Below are 16,383 nucleotides of genomic sequence, written 5' to 3'. Positions count from 1 at the left end.
TTTGTGTCCCATGCTTTCCTTTCATACACCCTATGCTCCTGCCAAAATCAACCCTCGTTGTTCCCTAGGCATGTCCCGCATTCTCCTGACTCTATGGCTTCACTCACATTCTTCCCTATGTCTAAAATACCCTCCCCCAACAACTTTGTCTATTGATATTCAGCTTATACTTCAAAGCCTAGCTCATACTTATCCTTCATGAAGAGTTCCCTGATTTCTATCCCGCCCCTCTGCAATCCATAGCATAGGTACATTGTTCTTCAGTAGGCAAGAGTAAATACCCTGACCTTCCATATAGTTAGACTGGCACAAAATAATAAAGAGTAAAATGAGCAGAACCAAGAGAATGTTGTATATAGTAATAGTAACATTGTTTTAAGAACAACTTTGAACAACTAAGTCATTTTGACTGTTATAAATACCCAAATTAACTAAAAGGACCTGGGAAGGAAGATGCTATATCTGCATCCAGAAAAAAAAACTGAAATAGAAGTATTTATAGAATGATTCCACACATAAATGTGGGCGTGTGTGTGTGTACATGTATGTATATATTTGTATCTAAGCCCCTCTACGGCAGGGCAGGGAGAGGGGAAAAGGAAAGTTACATGATATTTCTTGCATATTTAAAAGGAATAGCAAATTGTATATAATAGATTTGGAAATGCTTGTTTTATTTCTTAAATTAAGAATAAAATAAAATAAATAGAAATGGTATGATTTGGTTAAATATTTCTGAATTGCATGTCCACAGTGTCTGCTCTAGGGGATGCTACTGGTTATGGGGTACTTGCTGAATATATGATCAAATCCCACACTGGTTATAGAGGTCATATCATGGTCAGATTCAAAATAAGGTGAACCTAGGGGACATATTCCAGGCCACAGGCTTACTGTGGCTCAGAAGCCCCTAAATTAGTAGGTTATTCTAGGGATACTGAATTTCTAGGAAGTCGGTAGGCAGCATGTTATTAAAAGTAAAGAACAGTAGATTTGGAGTCAGCAGACCTAGTTTTGATTCCTGGGTCTGCCACTGACCATGGTATGAGAGCTAAAATCAATGATGTCTCTGGGCCTTTATTTCCTTATATTTGTGTCACACAGCTAGTAATTGTCTGAGGTTAAATTTGCACTTAGGTCTTCCTGGCTCCTAAGGCTGGACAGTCCACTTTGCCAGTGGTGTCAAACTCAAATAAGAAAGGGGTGTGCTAAGCTGTATGTAAGGATTTCCTGTAGGCTACATATTGACCTAGTGTCTATATATATAATTGTATTTTTATTTTGTTAAATATTTCCCAGTTGCATTTTTATCTAATTTGAACAGCCCTCACACTTGGTATAATTATGAGCCACACATAGCCCACTCTCTACCTGTCTGACACATACTTCTGCACTACTCTACTAATGCTTCATATTACTTATACTGCCTAACTCGTTGCACCAGTTAAGAGAGAGTAATTAATGGTGATTTGTAAACACAGAACATTTTATAAATGTAAGTTATTATTACATGCTTGGTACAAGGTGGGAAGGAGGGTCAAGACTAATCTAGATCTTTTTTTTTTCTTTTTGGAGGGGGGAAGGCAGGGCAATTGGGGTTAAGTGACTTGCCCAAGGTCACATGGCTAGTAAGTGTTAAGTGTCTGAGGCCGGATTTGAACTCAGGTCCTTCTGACTTCAGGGCTGGTGCTCTGTTCAGTGTGCCACATAGCTGCCCCTAATCTAGATCTTCTTGAAAGAATGAGAATCCACAGAATTGACCTGTTTAGAGTCTGTTAGGAGGGCCCTATAACCTCGTGATACCAATTATCCTTTACACCAGACCATAAACCCCAAAGGTCATCATGACTGAGGTAATCAGGCTAGGTGCTTAGCAACTTTATGAGGGTTTGCTGGTAAGGAGGAAGTGTATGTGCAGGAATATGAGGTGGGAATTCTCAGAATGACCCAAGCATCATTTTATTTGTGCCATCTCAGCTCCAACTGGACATGATGAGACTTTATGCTGCCTGGCCTCTACATGTGAAAGAGACACCCGCACTGCAACACACAGGGCATTTTTATAGGTCTACAACACAAATGGTAGGATTACAGTAAACCAGACCTTAAGTACACATCAAAGTAACCAGTTAGCTCAATCACTATGGCAGGACTTACAGAATGGGCTTCCTGATCAAAGAGCAGAGTCAGCATTAGTTACTCTGGGGGTCAGATACTGGGTAGTTCTGACAGTGTACTGACTTCAGCTCATTAGAACAGGGGTTCTCAAACTGTTTTGTGTCATATGCCCCTTTGGCAGTTTGATGAAACTTATGGATTCCTCAGAATAATGTTTTTGAAAGCATAATTAAAATACATGGGACTACAAAGGACACAAATTATATTAGAATATAGTTATTGAAATATTTTTTTTAAATGCAAGGGCCTCAAGCTAAGAAACTCATAATTAGAAATTTAAGCTTTAAGAAGTTTTGAGCATAGTGTACACATACTTGGTGAATTTGGAGCAGGTAGGTAGAGCAGTGGATAGAATGCTGAGCTTGGTGTCAGGAAGATCTGAGTTCAAATCCAGATTCAAAAACATCCTAGGTGTGTTACCTTGGGCAAGTCCCTTAACCCTGTTTGCCACTAGAGAAGGAAACTGTAAACCACTCCAGTATCTTTACCAAGAAAACCCCATATACAAAGGTCACAAAGAATTGGACATGACTGAACAACAACACTAAGGCCTATTGCTAGTAATATTAAAGTTACTAATACTATTATTAATACTTCTGTTATGAGTGATTCATTGGTATCCTTCATACACCGAGAGAGAACAAAGAAAGCCTATGGCATTTTCGGTGTTCACCTATTGCTAACCTATGGGGAGGATATGGATAAGAGCCACACAGGATAAGCAGGCACAAATGGATTGTGACCTACCCTGTCAGAAGGAGCTTCTACACTGACGAGATCACAGATTCATCTGGGCACTGAGTGTCACTGTTGCTGGGAGGGATAGCTGAGGTATGGAACCACAATCCAAAGAGAACTTCCTAGGATAGGACAGTATACCATCCAAAGTCTGGCTCCCACCGGTCTTTCCAATCTTATTTTATGCTGTCTCTCTGCACAGACTCTATGTCCTAGATGAACTGGTTGACTAGCAAGTTGTTCCCCAAACTCAGGCCTGCTTCTGCTATGCCACTTATGCTCACACCTGAGAACTCATTCTTCTATAAAATCCCGCTCGGCACCAGACACTGAGCCAATGGGTTCGGCTCCCTGGTGTCCACATTCTTGCTAGCAAGCAAACTGCTTTCTGAGGTAACTATCCTTTATCAGACCATAACATCATTTATTGCTTTAAGCGCTACAGCATATTGCTTAAGCTTAGAATTCTTCTGTTTTTCCCCCCTCTACTTAATCCCTTTGTTTGTTTTTTTAAGTCAGTCAATAGATATGTTGTTGACAGATATAGAAAATTAGATGTACCCACTAATTATGGAGAAATGCCAATGTCATGCCTAGCACTATATCCTGGGATGGTGCCCTATATAGACTGGATGCTTGGAAAATGTTGACTAATTGACCCTTGCACACAGAGAAACAATCACAGAATCTCAGGATTGGTAGGGACCTAAGAGGTCCTCAAGTCTAATCCTCCTACTTGATAAGGAATCCTACCAACTTCCCCTGCCATCTTCTTTCTATTGGCCAGTGACTGAGTTTGATTGAACCGTTAGCTTACTAAAGAACTTGAAATAACGGCTTACTATTCAGTTGTTAGCTTCTTGTAGTTCTGGCCGTTGGTGGCATCCCTGACAGCCAGCTAAGTGGGCCTGGCCCTTGCCAGTATTGTTCAGGAGCTTTTCAGTCGTATCCCACTCTTCATGACCCATTTGGGGTCTTCTTGGCAAAGACACTGCAGTGGTTTGCCATTTCCTTTTCCAGGTCATGTTACAGATGAGGAAATGGAGGCCAACAGGGTGAAGTGACTTGCCAAGGGTCACACAGCCAGTAACTATCTGAGGTTGGATTTGAATTCAGGAAGATGAGTCTTTCTGACTCCAGTACTCTATTCACTGTGCCACCCAACTGATCAACTTGATTAGAAATTTAGCTTCTGCTCTATCCAGTGTTCTGGAGATAAAAAGAGGTATGAGAAGGTCTCTGTGTTCCAAAGACTTGAAATCTAGTTGAGGGGGGAAAGGACATACACCTAAAAAAAAGCAAAAAGAAATACAAACTAGCTTGCATCAGCTTGGAGAATTTTCATAGACAAGAACTGCTATAGACCACTCTCCACCTCCCATATTCTATCAGTTATTAAGTATTAATGATCCTACTGTCATATCTCTAATATCTATAATCTTTCTCTTCTCTCACATGGGCTACCATGCTGTGTCAGGTGCTCATCACCTCTCGCCTGAATTAATGCAGTGACCTGTTTATTGGTCTAATAGCTTTAAGTCTTTTCCCTCTCCAACCCATCCTTCATATTTTTGAGGGAATAAAATGATGCCATTTTAGAGATGGATGAACTATCCTGATGTAAACCCTGTGAAGTTCTCATTTTTCATTTAGCAGCTTCTGGATTTTCCCATCATTTTCATCAAACCAGTTTTGGTGTTTGTGAGTGTTCTGATGCCGATGATCAAACACAGTGCTGTACACCAAATCTCTGAAAGCTGCCTACTACTTTTCTGCTCTACTGTTGCCAACTGTGTGTTGGATCAACTTTCCCTCCAAGTTATCAACAAACTGTTACCACTCAGAGAAGAGCTCTAATTCGTTGACATTAATTCTTCCGGTAGCCAGAGCTAGCTCGGTGTTTGGGAGGCCCTGAAAGAAAGTATTAGGAGAGAAGAGGTATTAAACTGATTACCAAACTGAAGGTCTACAGAGCCATGGTGCTGACCTCATTGTTTTATGCCTGTGAAACCTGAACAGTCTACTAGCACCATGCCAGGAAACAGAATCACTTTCATTTGGATTGTCTTAGGAAGATTCTGAAGATCACCTGGCAGGAGAAGGTACCAGACACTGAAGTCCTTACTCAAAATAAACTGCCAAGCATTCAAAATCTGCTTCAGAGAGTGTAACGCCAATGACCTGGCCACGTTGTTTGAATGCAAAACATGTGCCTGACAAAAAGATGATTTTATGGAGAATTCACACAGGGCAAGCAAATTCACATAGTGATCAGAAGAAGCGATACAAGGACACTCTTATCAAGAACTTTGGAATTGATTAGGTGACATGGAAGACACTGGCACAGGACCGCTCAGCATGGTGTGCCCATATCAGAGAAGGCGCTGTGCTCTATGAGCAAAGCACAATTGAAACAGCTCAAAGAAAACACAGGATGAGCAAATTTAGAGTACCCACCCCAAATGTTCGCATGAACTATTTGTGCCCCACCTGTAGTAGAGCATTCCAAGTCTCATGAGCCATCACCAGACACATAGAAACTTGACTCTAGCATAATGATGTGATTTTGGTCCTCTTCGAAAACAGGGGATGACAACTCTTCCTAAAGCTCAGGTCTAACATATTGGCCCTCTGCTCAAGAAGCATTGGTAGGTGCCAGTTGATTCCAGAATAAATTAAAAATTCCTCTTTGACATTGAAAGTCTTTCAGATTCTGGTTGAAGCCCACTTTTTCAGACTCACCTCACTTTCCTTTCCTTCACACATTCTAATGTTGTCAAACTGGTCTTTTTGCTGTTGCCCACATGTGATGTCCCTTGCCTTTGTTCAGGTTTTCCCTCATGCCAGGAATGCTCCTCCTCCCCCCTGCTTCTCATCTTCTTTTCCATATCTTGGACTCTCTAGTTCCTTTCTAGGCTGAGACCCCTACATGAAGCTGCTGCTGATCCCTCTCAGTTGTTAGTGTTCTTTGCATCCCTAGAACCCAACACAATGCCTTTCACGTAGTAGGTTCTTAATAAGTGCTGGTGAATTGACTGAGGGCATTGTGAAAGGCCTCATGAATCTGTTCATTCTTAAAGGATGACAAGAGAAGAGGGTTAGGGTCAGCCACTCAGAGAAACAGGGTCGGGGAATAGTGAATAGAACAGCTGGGATTAAGCCTTCCACTAGGGGAGCTAAAGCTGGAGAGGCAGACTACGGCTAAATTATGGAGAACCTCCACTGTCAGGCTAACGTGATGAGATTTTTCTGTGACTAGTTCATTTAGAGCACTGAAGTAAAGATGGCATGGGTTCTATCATAGTGTGGGCAGCTAATTCCTGCCTGCCACATTGTGCTAGACTAACCCCCAACCTCTGACAGTCATCCTCAAAGTCTATGGCACTGTCAGAAGGGGAGCCAGGTAAGATTGAGAATGGCTTAGCATAAGTCCATACCCACTATTAGAAAAACAATTCAGAGATGTACTTCACCAATGAACAAGCACTCAATCAGGGAGTATTTGTTCATTAAAGACCTACTATGTGCCAGCCAATGTGCTAAGCACTGTGAATACAAATAGAAAAACAAAGTCTGCCTTCAAAGAATGTGTGTATACATACAGACATGTATACACACAACATGTACATGTATATATGTATGTATGCATGCATGTATACACATATATAGTATATATAAATGCACATTCCTTGGAGGCAGAGACTTTGTATATATGTCTATATGTTTATAAACATACATGTAGGTATATATGCATACATGTATATTTGTGGAGACAACATGTACAACATACGTTTATGCAAAATAAATAGAAAAATACAATGATAATTCAGGAGTACTATCTTTGCATTTAAAGAAAAACACCTATCCATGAAGCAATGTTTCTGATGTATGGCATAAACTATGCCATCATTTCATGAAAAAGCTTATTATTATTTATGTTATTACAATGGCATCTGGTTAAAATACATAGAGTATACTGTAGTGCTTCATGTTTACCAGGTGCTGACTCTCCATTCAGAAAATTTATAAAATACTTTAACTGAAGATTACATTTCCATACGGTACATATGGGAAACCCATTCCCTGACAACCCCCGCCCCCAAATGCACACTCTCTGGGGTAAAGCTGACAGTTGCCCAGCAGGATCCAGGATTCCTCATTTTAGGAGTGAAGCTTATATGACTTCAGTGAGGCACCAGAAGAAACTTTAGATGGGCCGAATGTCATTCCTAACCTCAGAGTTGGATCAGAGCATTGAGGTTTAAACCAGAGTAAAGGTTTTGTTGGTGTGACCTTTGGAGAAGGTTCAGATTGGCCTGAGGTACCCTCTCTGCTCTCAATGGCCAAACTTCTGAGACTAGCTTGGGGGAGGCTAGCTTGATGGAGGCAAACTTGGATAAACACTATGTCCAGTGAGACTAAAACATTTTTTTACATTGTAAAACAGAGGAAAACAAGTATAAAATCTGAAGATGTGAGTTCAGAAAGGAGAGGAAGGAGACTGTCAGTAACTTTTAAACTAGGATTTGTGAATTTATTTGTTAAAAATATTTTGGTAACCATATTTCAATATAATTGGTATCTTTGTAATCCTATTTAGTTTACTTTGTGCATCTAAAAATGCTCTGAGAAGGGGTTTATAGACTCCTGGTCTATAGTGTAAAAGAATGCAGTGTAAAATGGTTGATGGCTTTTTTTTCCCTAGTGTTGTACATAATATTCTATATCCTGACTCTGTGCCTTTGCATAGGCTGTGTCCCTTGCCTGAAATGCTGTCTCTCCTCTCCTCCATCGCTTAGAATTCCCAGCTCCTTTCCAGGCTCAGATCAGGAGCTGTCTCCTAACTTAAGGCCTTTGTTGCTTCCCCTATTTGTCAGGGTTCTTCCCTCCCTATGTTTCCTTACCAGCATATATGTTGTATACCTCCATTAGAACAGATTTCCTTGAGAAAAGACCATAAAATGCTTAGGATAAAGATCAAGAAATAGAACAGGGGTTAGTCTGCAGGCCACCAATCCTACCAGAGGAAACTTAAAAGGAAATGAGTCAAAGCATGTGCCCATCAGCTAGTGGGGAGAGATGAAGGAGAGAGGCACCTTTATTACAACCACCCTGAAACCCAGGATTTTCACCTTAATTCTTAGGTCCACTTAGAGTAGACAGGAGGAGGTTTAGAAGCAAAAGCTACAAATTCAAAAATTAATACTTAAACTTCAAAGTCTAATGATAAAGGCTTAAGGTAAAACCAGTAGATTTCCCCAATTCTGGTAACACATTTTTCACATGATTCTGAAAAGTTCCCTGTGGGTCCCATACCCAAGCCTCAGGGTTAAGATGGGGCTTTTAAAGAAGCTGAAACAGCTTCTTGTTAGGAACATAAATTTGTATGGGAAGAAGAATCTGCCTTGTCAAATATACCCCTCCTCTCTTGTTCCATTCCCCTACAAACTTTCCTAACCAAAGAACAATAAATATTGTAGGAATAAGGAGCCTTCTTAACACCTCATTCCAGGTTGTACAGAACTGTCCAGAGGATACAGTTCCCTTTGAAGCTGCTGGGTGGTTCCCCTAGTAGGAATCGGCCCTGCTGATGATCACCGCTAAGTGGGAATTGGCCCATCTGACTCCATGTAAACTGCTCTTCAGTTCGTTTCCAGCCTAGGTCCTTGCCTAGTTTTATTTAGTTTATCTCAAAGCTATGTTGCTTTTCTGATGAAGATGTCCTATGTGACTGTGTTGCTCTGAATGTGAAAGTATCAGTACATGACCATAGATCTTGGAATGGGCATGAGGGAGAGGAGTGTGGCCTCAGGAATGAAAGCATTTTCATTTAGTTGACTCTCAATGAAACAAATAAACATGGTGGCCAGTGGTCAGTGGATTTGAAGCTTAATGACGGTGAAGATTTAGTTTCTCAATTTAGTGGATCTAGGACAGATAAAACCCAGCCTCTCGTGATGCGTGCCACTTCCACCCCCTTTGTAGAGGAACCTTTATTTCCTTATTCCTATCTTTGCTCATATTTTATCATCTGACAGATGTCAGATTCCACAGGCGTCTGCTAAAAGGGATATTCTGCCTAATGATACACACCAGAAATGGAGAAATACATGAAAATAGAAATTAAATAAGGTGTGGGAGGAGCAACATTATGGTTAGGAAAAGAAACAATGTATCAAATTCCAGGAAAACTTCATACAGCAACCTATTTGAGTAATCCCGTAATATAAGCTCTACCTGGGAACAAATATGTTGTAAGTTATTTATGTGTGAATGCTAAATGACATCAGCTGCAGTCATTAATGAGCATACACCTATGTAGCAGACAGTGAACTCCAAATATTATGTGCCTAATTTGGCTGGTTTAGACAGCTAAACAGAATCATTCTCTGTGAAGCCAAAATTTAGCCTCTATTATGGTCAAGTCTGTGGGAATTAATGTACTGCATTTTAAATAGCCTAAGATTTAAAGTTTTCCTTGAAAGGGCTCAAAAAATCCCTGAATACCTTTGAAGTGTACAGGGAGTTACAGTTTCATTTTCCTGGGAACAGAGCCAGGTAAGTGGCAAGTAAGTTTTGGGTTTTTTGAAAAAACAAAAAAATAACAAAACCCAATTCCTGCTATAAATCACCCCCCCCCAATTCAGTAACTCATAATCTCTTAACAATTTTCCATCAGGCAAATCATTCCTAAGAATCAAGGGCAATTTTCTAAGATATTGCATAAATTCAAGCCATTATAACTTATTATATAGTCTCAAAAGGAAATTTGAAGTTTATCAGAATTGAAGAAAAGTATTTCTCAAGAAGCAAGCTCTTTGTACTTAAATTATTTCTCTGCATTTAATTCTTCCTTTTAAAAATGCTTCCTCCAAGTAAGCAATAGCAGAATCCACAGACATTTGCCTTCTATTTTTTTTTTTTACTGCTTCTCTGATACCGTACATTAAAACAGTATAGCACATCAGAGTTTCCAGAGTACTTTCATGGAGACACAGATAAAATATACGTGGTTAAAAGTAAAAGGCAGCAACAGAACTACAGGATTTAGCCAGGATCACAAAATGAATCACATAAAGCAAAACACCTGGAAATCGCTCATTCCCACTGGGAATATGGAGAAAAGTCAGGTCCCACCTTTCACAAACTGTTCCCATCAAACGTGACTAAATAGAGAGAAATTTGTCAAAGGCTCTACTCAAAACATTTGCTTGAGAAACTTTCTGAATAGATGCTGTCTGCTAAAGCACATGCAGAGTGTATGAAAGATCAGGTTTCTCTACCCAGCTGTCCAGAATCCCATTAGTCTCTCTTACTACTGTCCATCTTTTTCTATAATTAGGATGGCTTAAGGTTTATCTGGGCCCTTTTCAAAACTAGATTTCCTTCCTAGCAGCAGCAGCTGTCACTCACTCTTGCCTTAATGGTATCTGAGGGCTTACTTTTGATTTACGTTATGGTAGAGCTCATGTGAGCCTGAAGTGGGGGTATAAGGACATGGAAGCATGCTTTCTGTTCTGTTATTTTTTGGAAAGGAGTCTTACCTGAGGATGGGCATGTTGGCTTAGCACCTGATCTGTCTCCAGTAGGCCTTTAGTACACTTCCCTTTCTTCTTCAATTCTGTCTCTCCTTCTGTGGGAAGTGACTCTGTTGGCGTTGGAAGCGCTTCTATTTCTTGCTGTGCTTGGGTCGAAAAGGCATATTCTCCATGGAATTGGGAATTAAGATGAATAGCTTCTGCCTCTTCATGAAAATTTTCTCTTGTATCGCCTTGGCGAAGTTCAAGATCCCTGACTTCTCCAGGACCTGGGAGTTTAAGCGTGCTATCTGTTGCATTTCCTTTCAGGTTGGTGCTCAGCTTCTTGGGTTTCCCTTTAGTCCCTGGTCTCCTCACCCTGACTAATTTCTGTGAGCCCTTCTTCTGCCGTAGGTCTCCCTCTACACATTTCTCTGCTGAGTTCTCTACAGGCTGGTCTGTCACTGGCTTTTCTAACTCATGAGTCTGGGGCATCATCTCTCCAGGAGTCTTATCCATGTTCATCAGACTGTCAATGGCAAGATACTCTCCTGCCTGGTGACTATCTGCATTTTCTCCTTTCATTCCTGGTTGATCACTGTCATTGGCTGTAGAAGAGACAGGGAGCTCTTGTTCTTTCACTGGGGATGTTTCATCTTGAGGGTGTCCCAAAATAAGAGTCATTCCTGGTTGCAAGGTAGACTGATTGTAAATGGGTAGACTGCTCCTTCCAGGTCCTTGGAGTTTTGAGTGATGACCACATAAGCCAACGGTGGTATCCATAGGCATAATGTTATCTGACACCTGACTCTGACAAGCCATTTCACTGTGGAAATGCTCATACCCACCCAGACAATCCTCTCTGAATTTTGCCTCTTCGTCATCTCTTTCTAATAAAAAGAGAGGGTCATTCCCTCTGAGGTCCTCTTGCCAGATCGAATTAGAGTAATCTGTCATAACATCGGAACATTCCAAATACTCAAGGTCATCATCTGAAAACTCCTCAGTGCAGGTTAGGTTTATCTCTGGGCAGAGTTCAAAATCTGTGTCAGAATCTTCACTGGAAATCTCTGGGGAGACATTCTGCTTGGTTGTGGAGCTGTTCACTGGGTAAATGGATGTGGTTTCCTCAGGGAGTGCCATGCTAAAGCTAATATATTTCTGTATTTTAGAGTTTTGATAACTAAGTGGTAAGACTTCATCATTATGGCCATAACTGGCCACAAAGTCATCAATTAACCTTGATGGTTTGGAATGTACCAATCCACTGCGATATTTGTCCAGTCTGTCTGCCTCATTGAATGCATGTTCATCTGTGTAATTGTGATGAGAGCAATTCTCTTGAGTTTGAATAGTGCTTTTGACACCTGTGTCTTTTTCAGGACTATGTGACTCATTATCATTGTTGGACTGTAACTGTGATAAGCAGGAGTGTCTGAATTTGGGGAAAGAAGCAGACAGAGTCGAAGTGTCCTCAGTGACATTTCCTTTCTTCTGGAAAAGTTGTTCTTTCATTTGATGTGAGTTGTCCTTCTTACACATCCCAGTCTTATTCTTCCAACCCCTCGCAGCATCTTCACTCAGGTTAGGGTTGAGTTGTGGGTTCTCTGAAAAACACTCAACTTCAATAAAAGCTGAACAGCAAATCATTCCAAAACAGTTTTGAGCAGAGATCTGATAAACCGCAGCATCATTCTTGGTGCAGCTGAGGTGAAAGAGGAAAAAAAAACCACAACAACATTGTTTACCACATGATGGATAGACAATCAGCAGAGTCTCAAAGAGCTTTCCACAACACTACCCCAAATGGAGAAAGTTGGCTATTTACCCAGGTGAAAAAAGTGTCTTATTTTCCACAATTTCCCTCCTACCAGGAAGAAATGCTATGACATTTTTGGAGTAATAGGAATTTGAAAAAGTACCATTCTAGCATTTGTTTCTGAGCAAGAAATTGCAACTTATACTCAAATAACTCCTATATCCTGTCCTACATGACTGAAACTACCTGAAAGATAACTGTATTTAAAATCATGTTAAAAAAAATGTGGCTCTTGCCAGTAGGTCTCTCTGATCACAATGTCCCTAATCATGGGAAACAAATTTTTGCTAAGCACCATGTTCTTAGCCAGTGGACTATTAACCATAATCCTTGAGTGATTCTGGCTGAGAGTGCCATCCTCCCTAACAGAACACTAAACTTTATTATGCTTGAAGACTACAGAGCAAAAAACTAAATTGACTCTGGTGCTATATTCAGCTGTTCAAATATGAGCCAGAGTCACTCAGGATACCTTAGTTTCTTCCCCATTCGCCCTATGTAATTGCCATTAGAAGGGATAGGTAAAAATCACCAAACATTGATGTAAGGGTTTGAGCCCCAGCTCCAACACTATCTAGCTGTGTAACTATGGTAAATCATTTAACTTCTCTGAACTTAATGTTGATCATCTGTAACATTACCATAATAATGTTTGCGTGACCTCTCTCGTGGCTATTCTGAGCATCAAATGCGATGGTGTATAAGGGATTTTGTTTGCTGATAGAAAGAAAGTCTCTTGAGTAAAGAGGCTATCCAATTTTTGTCTCTGTGTCCCAGATTCTGGCACAGTGCTTGGCATATGGGATCATAAATTTACAGCTGGACCTTTGAGAGCATTGGTTTTAACCCCTTCATTTTGCAGATGAGAATGAGGCTTAAAGAAGTTAAATCATAGTCACATAACTACAAAGTATATAAGGCAGGACTTGAGCTCTTGACCTAGAGTCAGGAAGACCTGAGTTCAAATCCAGACTCAAACACTTAATAGCTATGTGACCCCACACCTGTCACTTAACTTCTCTTGGCCTCAGTTTGCTCCTCTGTAAAATAGGAATAATAATAGCACCTCCCTCCCAGGATTGTTGTGAGGCTCAAATAGTATAATATTTGTAAAGCACTTTGCAGGCTTTAAAGTACTGTAAAAATACTAGCTATTATTACCATCACCGTCATCAGTTATTATAATTCCTGACTGCAGGTTCAGTGCCCTTCCCAATGAAGAAATTTAATAAGTATTTGCTGATTGAAGGATATAGCATTGTCATTATTGACTATTGACCTCATATGTTGTACTCTCCTGATTCTTTTTCTATATGATTCTATTCTGCAGTTCTGGAGAGCTTTGGTCATACTGTTATGACTTATTAGAGGGGAGACCACTGTTATCTATTCATAATCACAGTAATCTATGAATGCCTTGAATTTATATAGGACCTGATACTCGGTGACCTTTCATCTACTTATCATTTCATTTCATAATATTACTAACCTCTGCTTGACACGTGTTAGGAATCCACAGCCTTTCAGAAATGGAATACCGTATGCTTGGTGCCAATTTGTCAGAGTTTCCTCTGACGTTTAAGCAAACAAGAGCCATTGGGTAGGGCTCCAAAAATTTGGAGGTAAATCCTCCAAAAGTTCTCCAACACATATTCCATCAATTAAGCAGGAATTTAGCAGAAGAGCAATCCTTCCTTACTGTGAAGTATTCAAATAATAGGTTCGTAAAGCTCAGCCAGTCCAACTTCCTCATTTTATCTATTTAGTTTTCAATTTATGGAATAAAACAAACAACTTAAAACTAAGGCATGAAAACACTAAGTGACTGACCCAAAATCATAGAAGTAGAGTTAGACCTAGAACCTAGATAGCTTGAATCCAGAACTTGGGCTCCTCCTATGCCACGTTGCCTTCTAATTCCCAGTTGATTATATTTCTAGGAGAATATGATGATTGAAATGGAAATTTCAAATAGGTTCAATATGAATGTATATGTAGAGCCTATATCAAATGACATGCTCTCTTGGGGTGGGGGGAGTGGAGAGATGAGGAGAAAATCTGGAACTCAAAATCTTGTGGAAGTGAATCTTGAAAACTAAAAGCAAATAAATTTAAAAAGAAAAAAAAAAGAAATGGAAATTTTAATGTGGGGAGGAAGGGAGTAATTCTGATGCATAGAGGTGCTTTATGTGTCCTGGGAAGTACTAGGAAATGGGAGAAAGCGACAGAAAAAAAGAAGCAAGAAATCTTGAAGTTTTCTTGACACCTCTATTATTGGTGCAAATAACAATAACAGATCATTTGTGTAATGCTTTAAGGTTTACAAAACACTTTAGAAATGATCTGATTTTATCCTCACAACAACTTTGGGAGGTAGGTACTATTATTATCCTTATTTCACACACAGGTTAAAATGACTTGGCTCAAGTCTCACAGCTAAGTGTCTGAGGCAGGATTTGAACTCAGATCTTTCGTAACTCCAAGTCCAGTACTCTAACCATACTATATATTACCTAGATGCCTCTAGAAAGCAGTCCTAGGGCCGAGTACCAGGGCTTTAGTCATACATGACCATTTGTATAAGGTGTCTTTAAGAACTATTTATTCATCAGAAAAATGTAATTAGAACAACGGATTCATTGACAATGATGGGAACTAAGGACATTAATTAAGATATGTAACTATTCTTACATTTGGTCCTGGCATACAGTAGGCACTTAATAAGTGCTTATATATTGATATATACAAATACCAAAAAGCCATAAAGTACTCTATAGATTTAATCTATTTTTGTAATTGTCAATATCAATAATATTAGTAATAATCAAGGAAATTACTTAATCTCTCAGTGCCCCTTGCAACTCTTAAAGATATTACATTGCACAACAGGTGCCAATGTGTATTGATAGAGGAAGTTTCCTTACAGCTACACCAATAAAAATTATAAGCCTGGTCCAAAAGAATAATAACCATAATAATAACTATTATGAATTTACTCTAGATATCTACATAATACCTATCTAGCATATTAAATACTCAATAAATACCACTTGACCATTGATCTTCACAATATAGTGCATATGCAAAATGTATGGCTATCATCTCCAGAAGAGGGCAGTGTCACACCCACATGGATAAATGAACACAAAACCTTTTACCTTCTTCCCCCTTTTTCCTGAGATGTTAATTTCTCTAGGGCAGGGATGTAGCACAGTGGTGTTGGAATGATACATTCCGAATAAATTTAAAATCTGGCCTCAGACACTGAGTGTGACCTAAGGATGTCCACCTCAGTATTGTCATCCATGAAATGGGGATAATAATAGGTTTTAAGAATAAATTGAGGTCTTTGTAAGGTGCTTTGAAAACCTTAAAATGCTATATAAATTCTAACTAATAAAATTCCTGGATCACCACATTCCCTCCCCTTTTCATACTCATGCCTAGATGCTCTCTGAAGCACTCACTCACTCACAGTATAATTCTGACCCTTTGGATTTCACATACACAGTACCGTGTTTCCCCGATAATAAGACCTATCCCGAAAATAAACCCTCCCCTTACTGTGTAAGATTCCTCTAAAATAAGCCCTCCCCCGAAAATAAGCCCTATTGAGATTGCTACTGTAGTGAAGGTGATCCCCTGCGCTACATGCTACATTACGGTACCCTCTGTATGCACCGTCCCCCCCCTGTGAAACGCACACCGCGCTCCGAGCTGCATCCAATCAGAGCTGCAGCAGTGAGCTCATCATCCTGTTCTTCCCCAGTGATTTGCTTATTGAATAAAGGTACATTTTTTTGTTCACATTTACCTGTTTATTAAAATTGCTGTCAATGTTCATTAAAATAAGCCCTCCCCTGAAAATAAGCCCTCTGGTGTTTTTCTGTCCAAAAAATTTAATAAGACAGTGTCTTATTATCGGGGAAACACGGTATGTGCAATGTCCATGTATGTGCTTCCTTTTTAGTCGGAGCATGATTGTGTCTCCTTAATACATTTCCTCCTACAGGACTCTCAAGCGTTCTGATGAGGTCCTGGGATTATTAGCACCCGAAGGAGCTGGAACCACAGGCAAGGTCAGTATAAACATTTCACCATGGCCTACAAGTCACTTGGAAGGAAACTAGA

The 16,383-nt window shown here is 39.9% G+C and overlaps 1 protein-coding gene across 1 annotated transcript in view; it reads right to left on the bottom strand.

Annotated features, from left to right (window-relative positions):
• LOC138172292 (alpha-protein kinase 2-like) overlaps positions 1–16,383 on the bottom strand; it is a 160,531-nt gene that overhangs the window by 102,609 nt on the left and 41,539 nt on the right. The window contains 1 exon segment of the mRNA XM_069102000.1: positions 10,461–12,138. Coding sequence (XP_068958101.1) covers positions 10,461–12,138 — 1,678 coding nt within the window.

Source organism: Petaurus breviceps, unplaced genomic scaffold (genome assembly GCF_028583685.1).
Source record: "Petaurus breviceps papuanus isolate PSGF00001 unplaced genomic scaffold, PetGlider_PUasm1.0 128, whole genome shotgun sequence".
Taxonomy (NCBI): Eukaryota; Metazoa; Chordata; class Mammalia; order Diprotodontia; family Petauridae; genus Petaurus; species Petaurus breviceps.
This window is presented reverse-complemented; position numbering and strand designations above follow the sequence as displayed.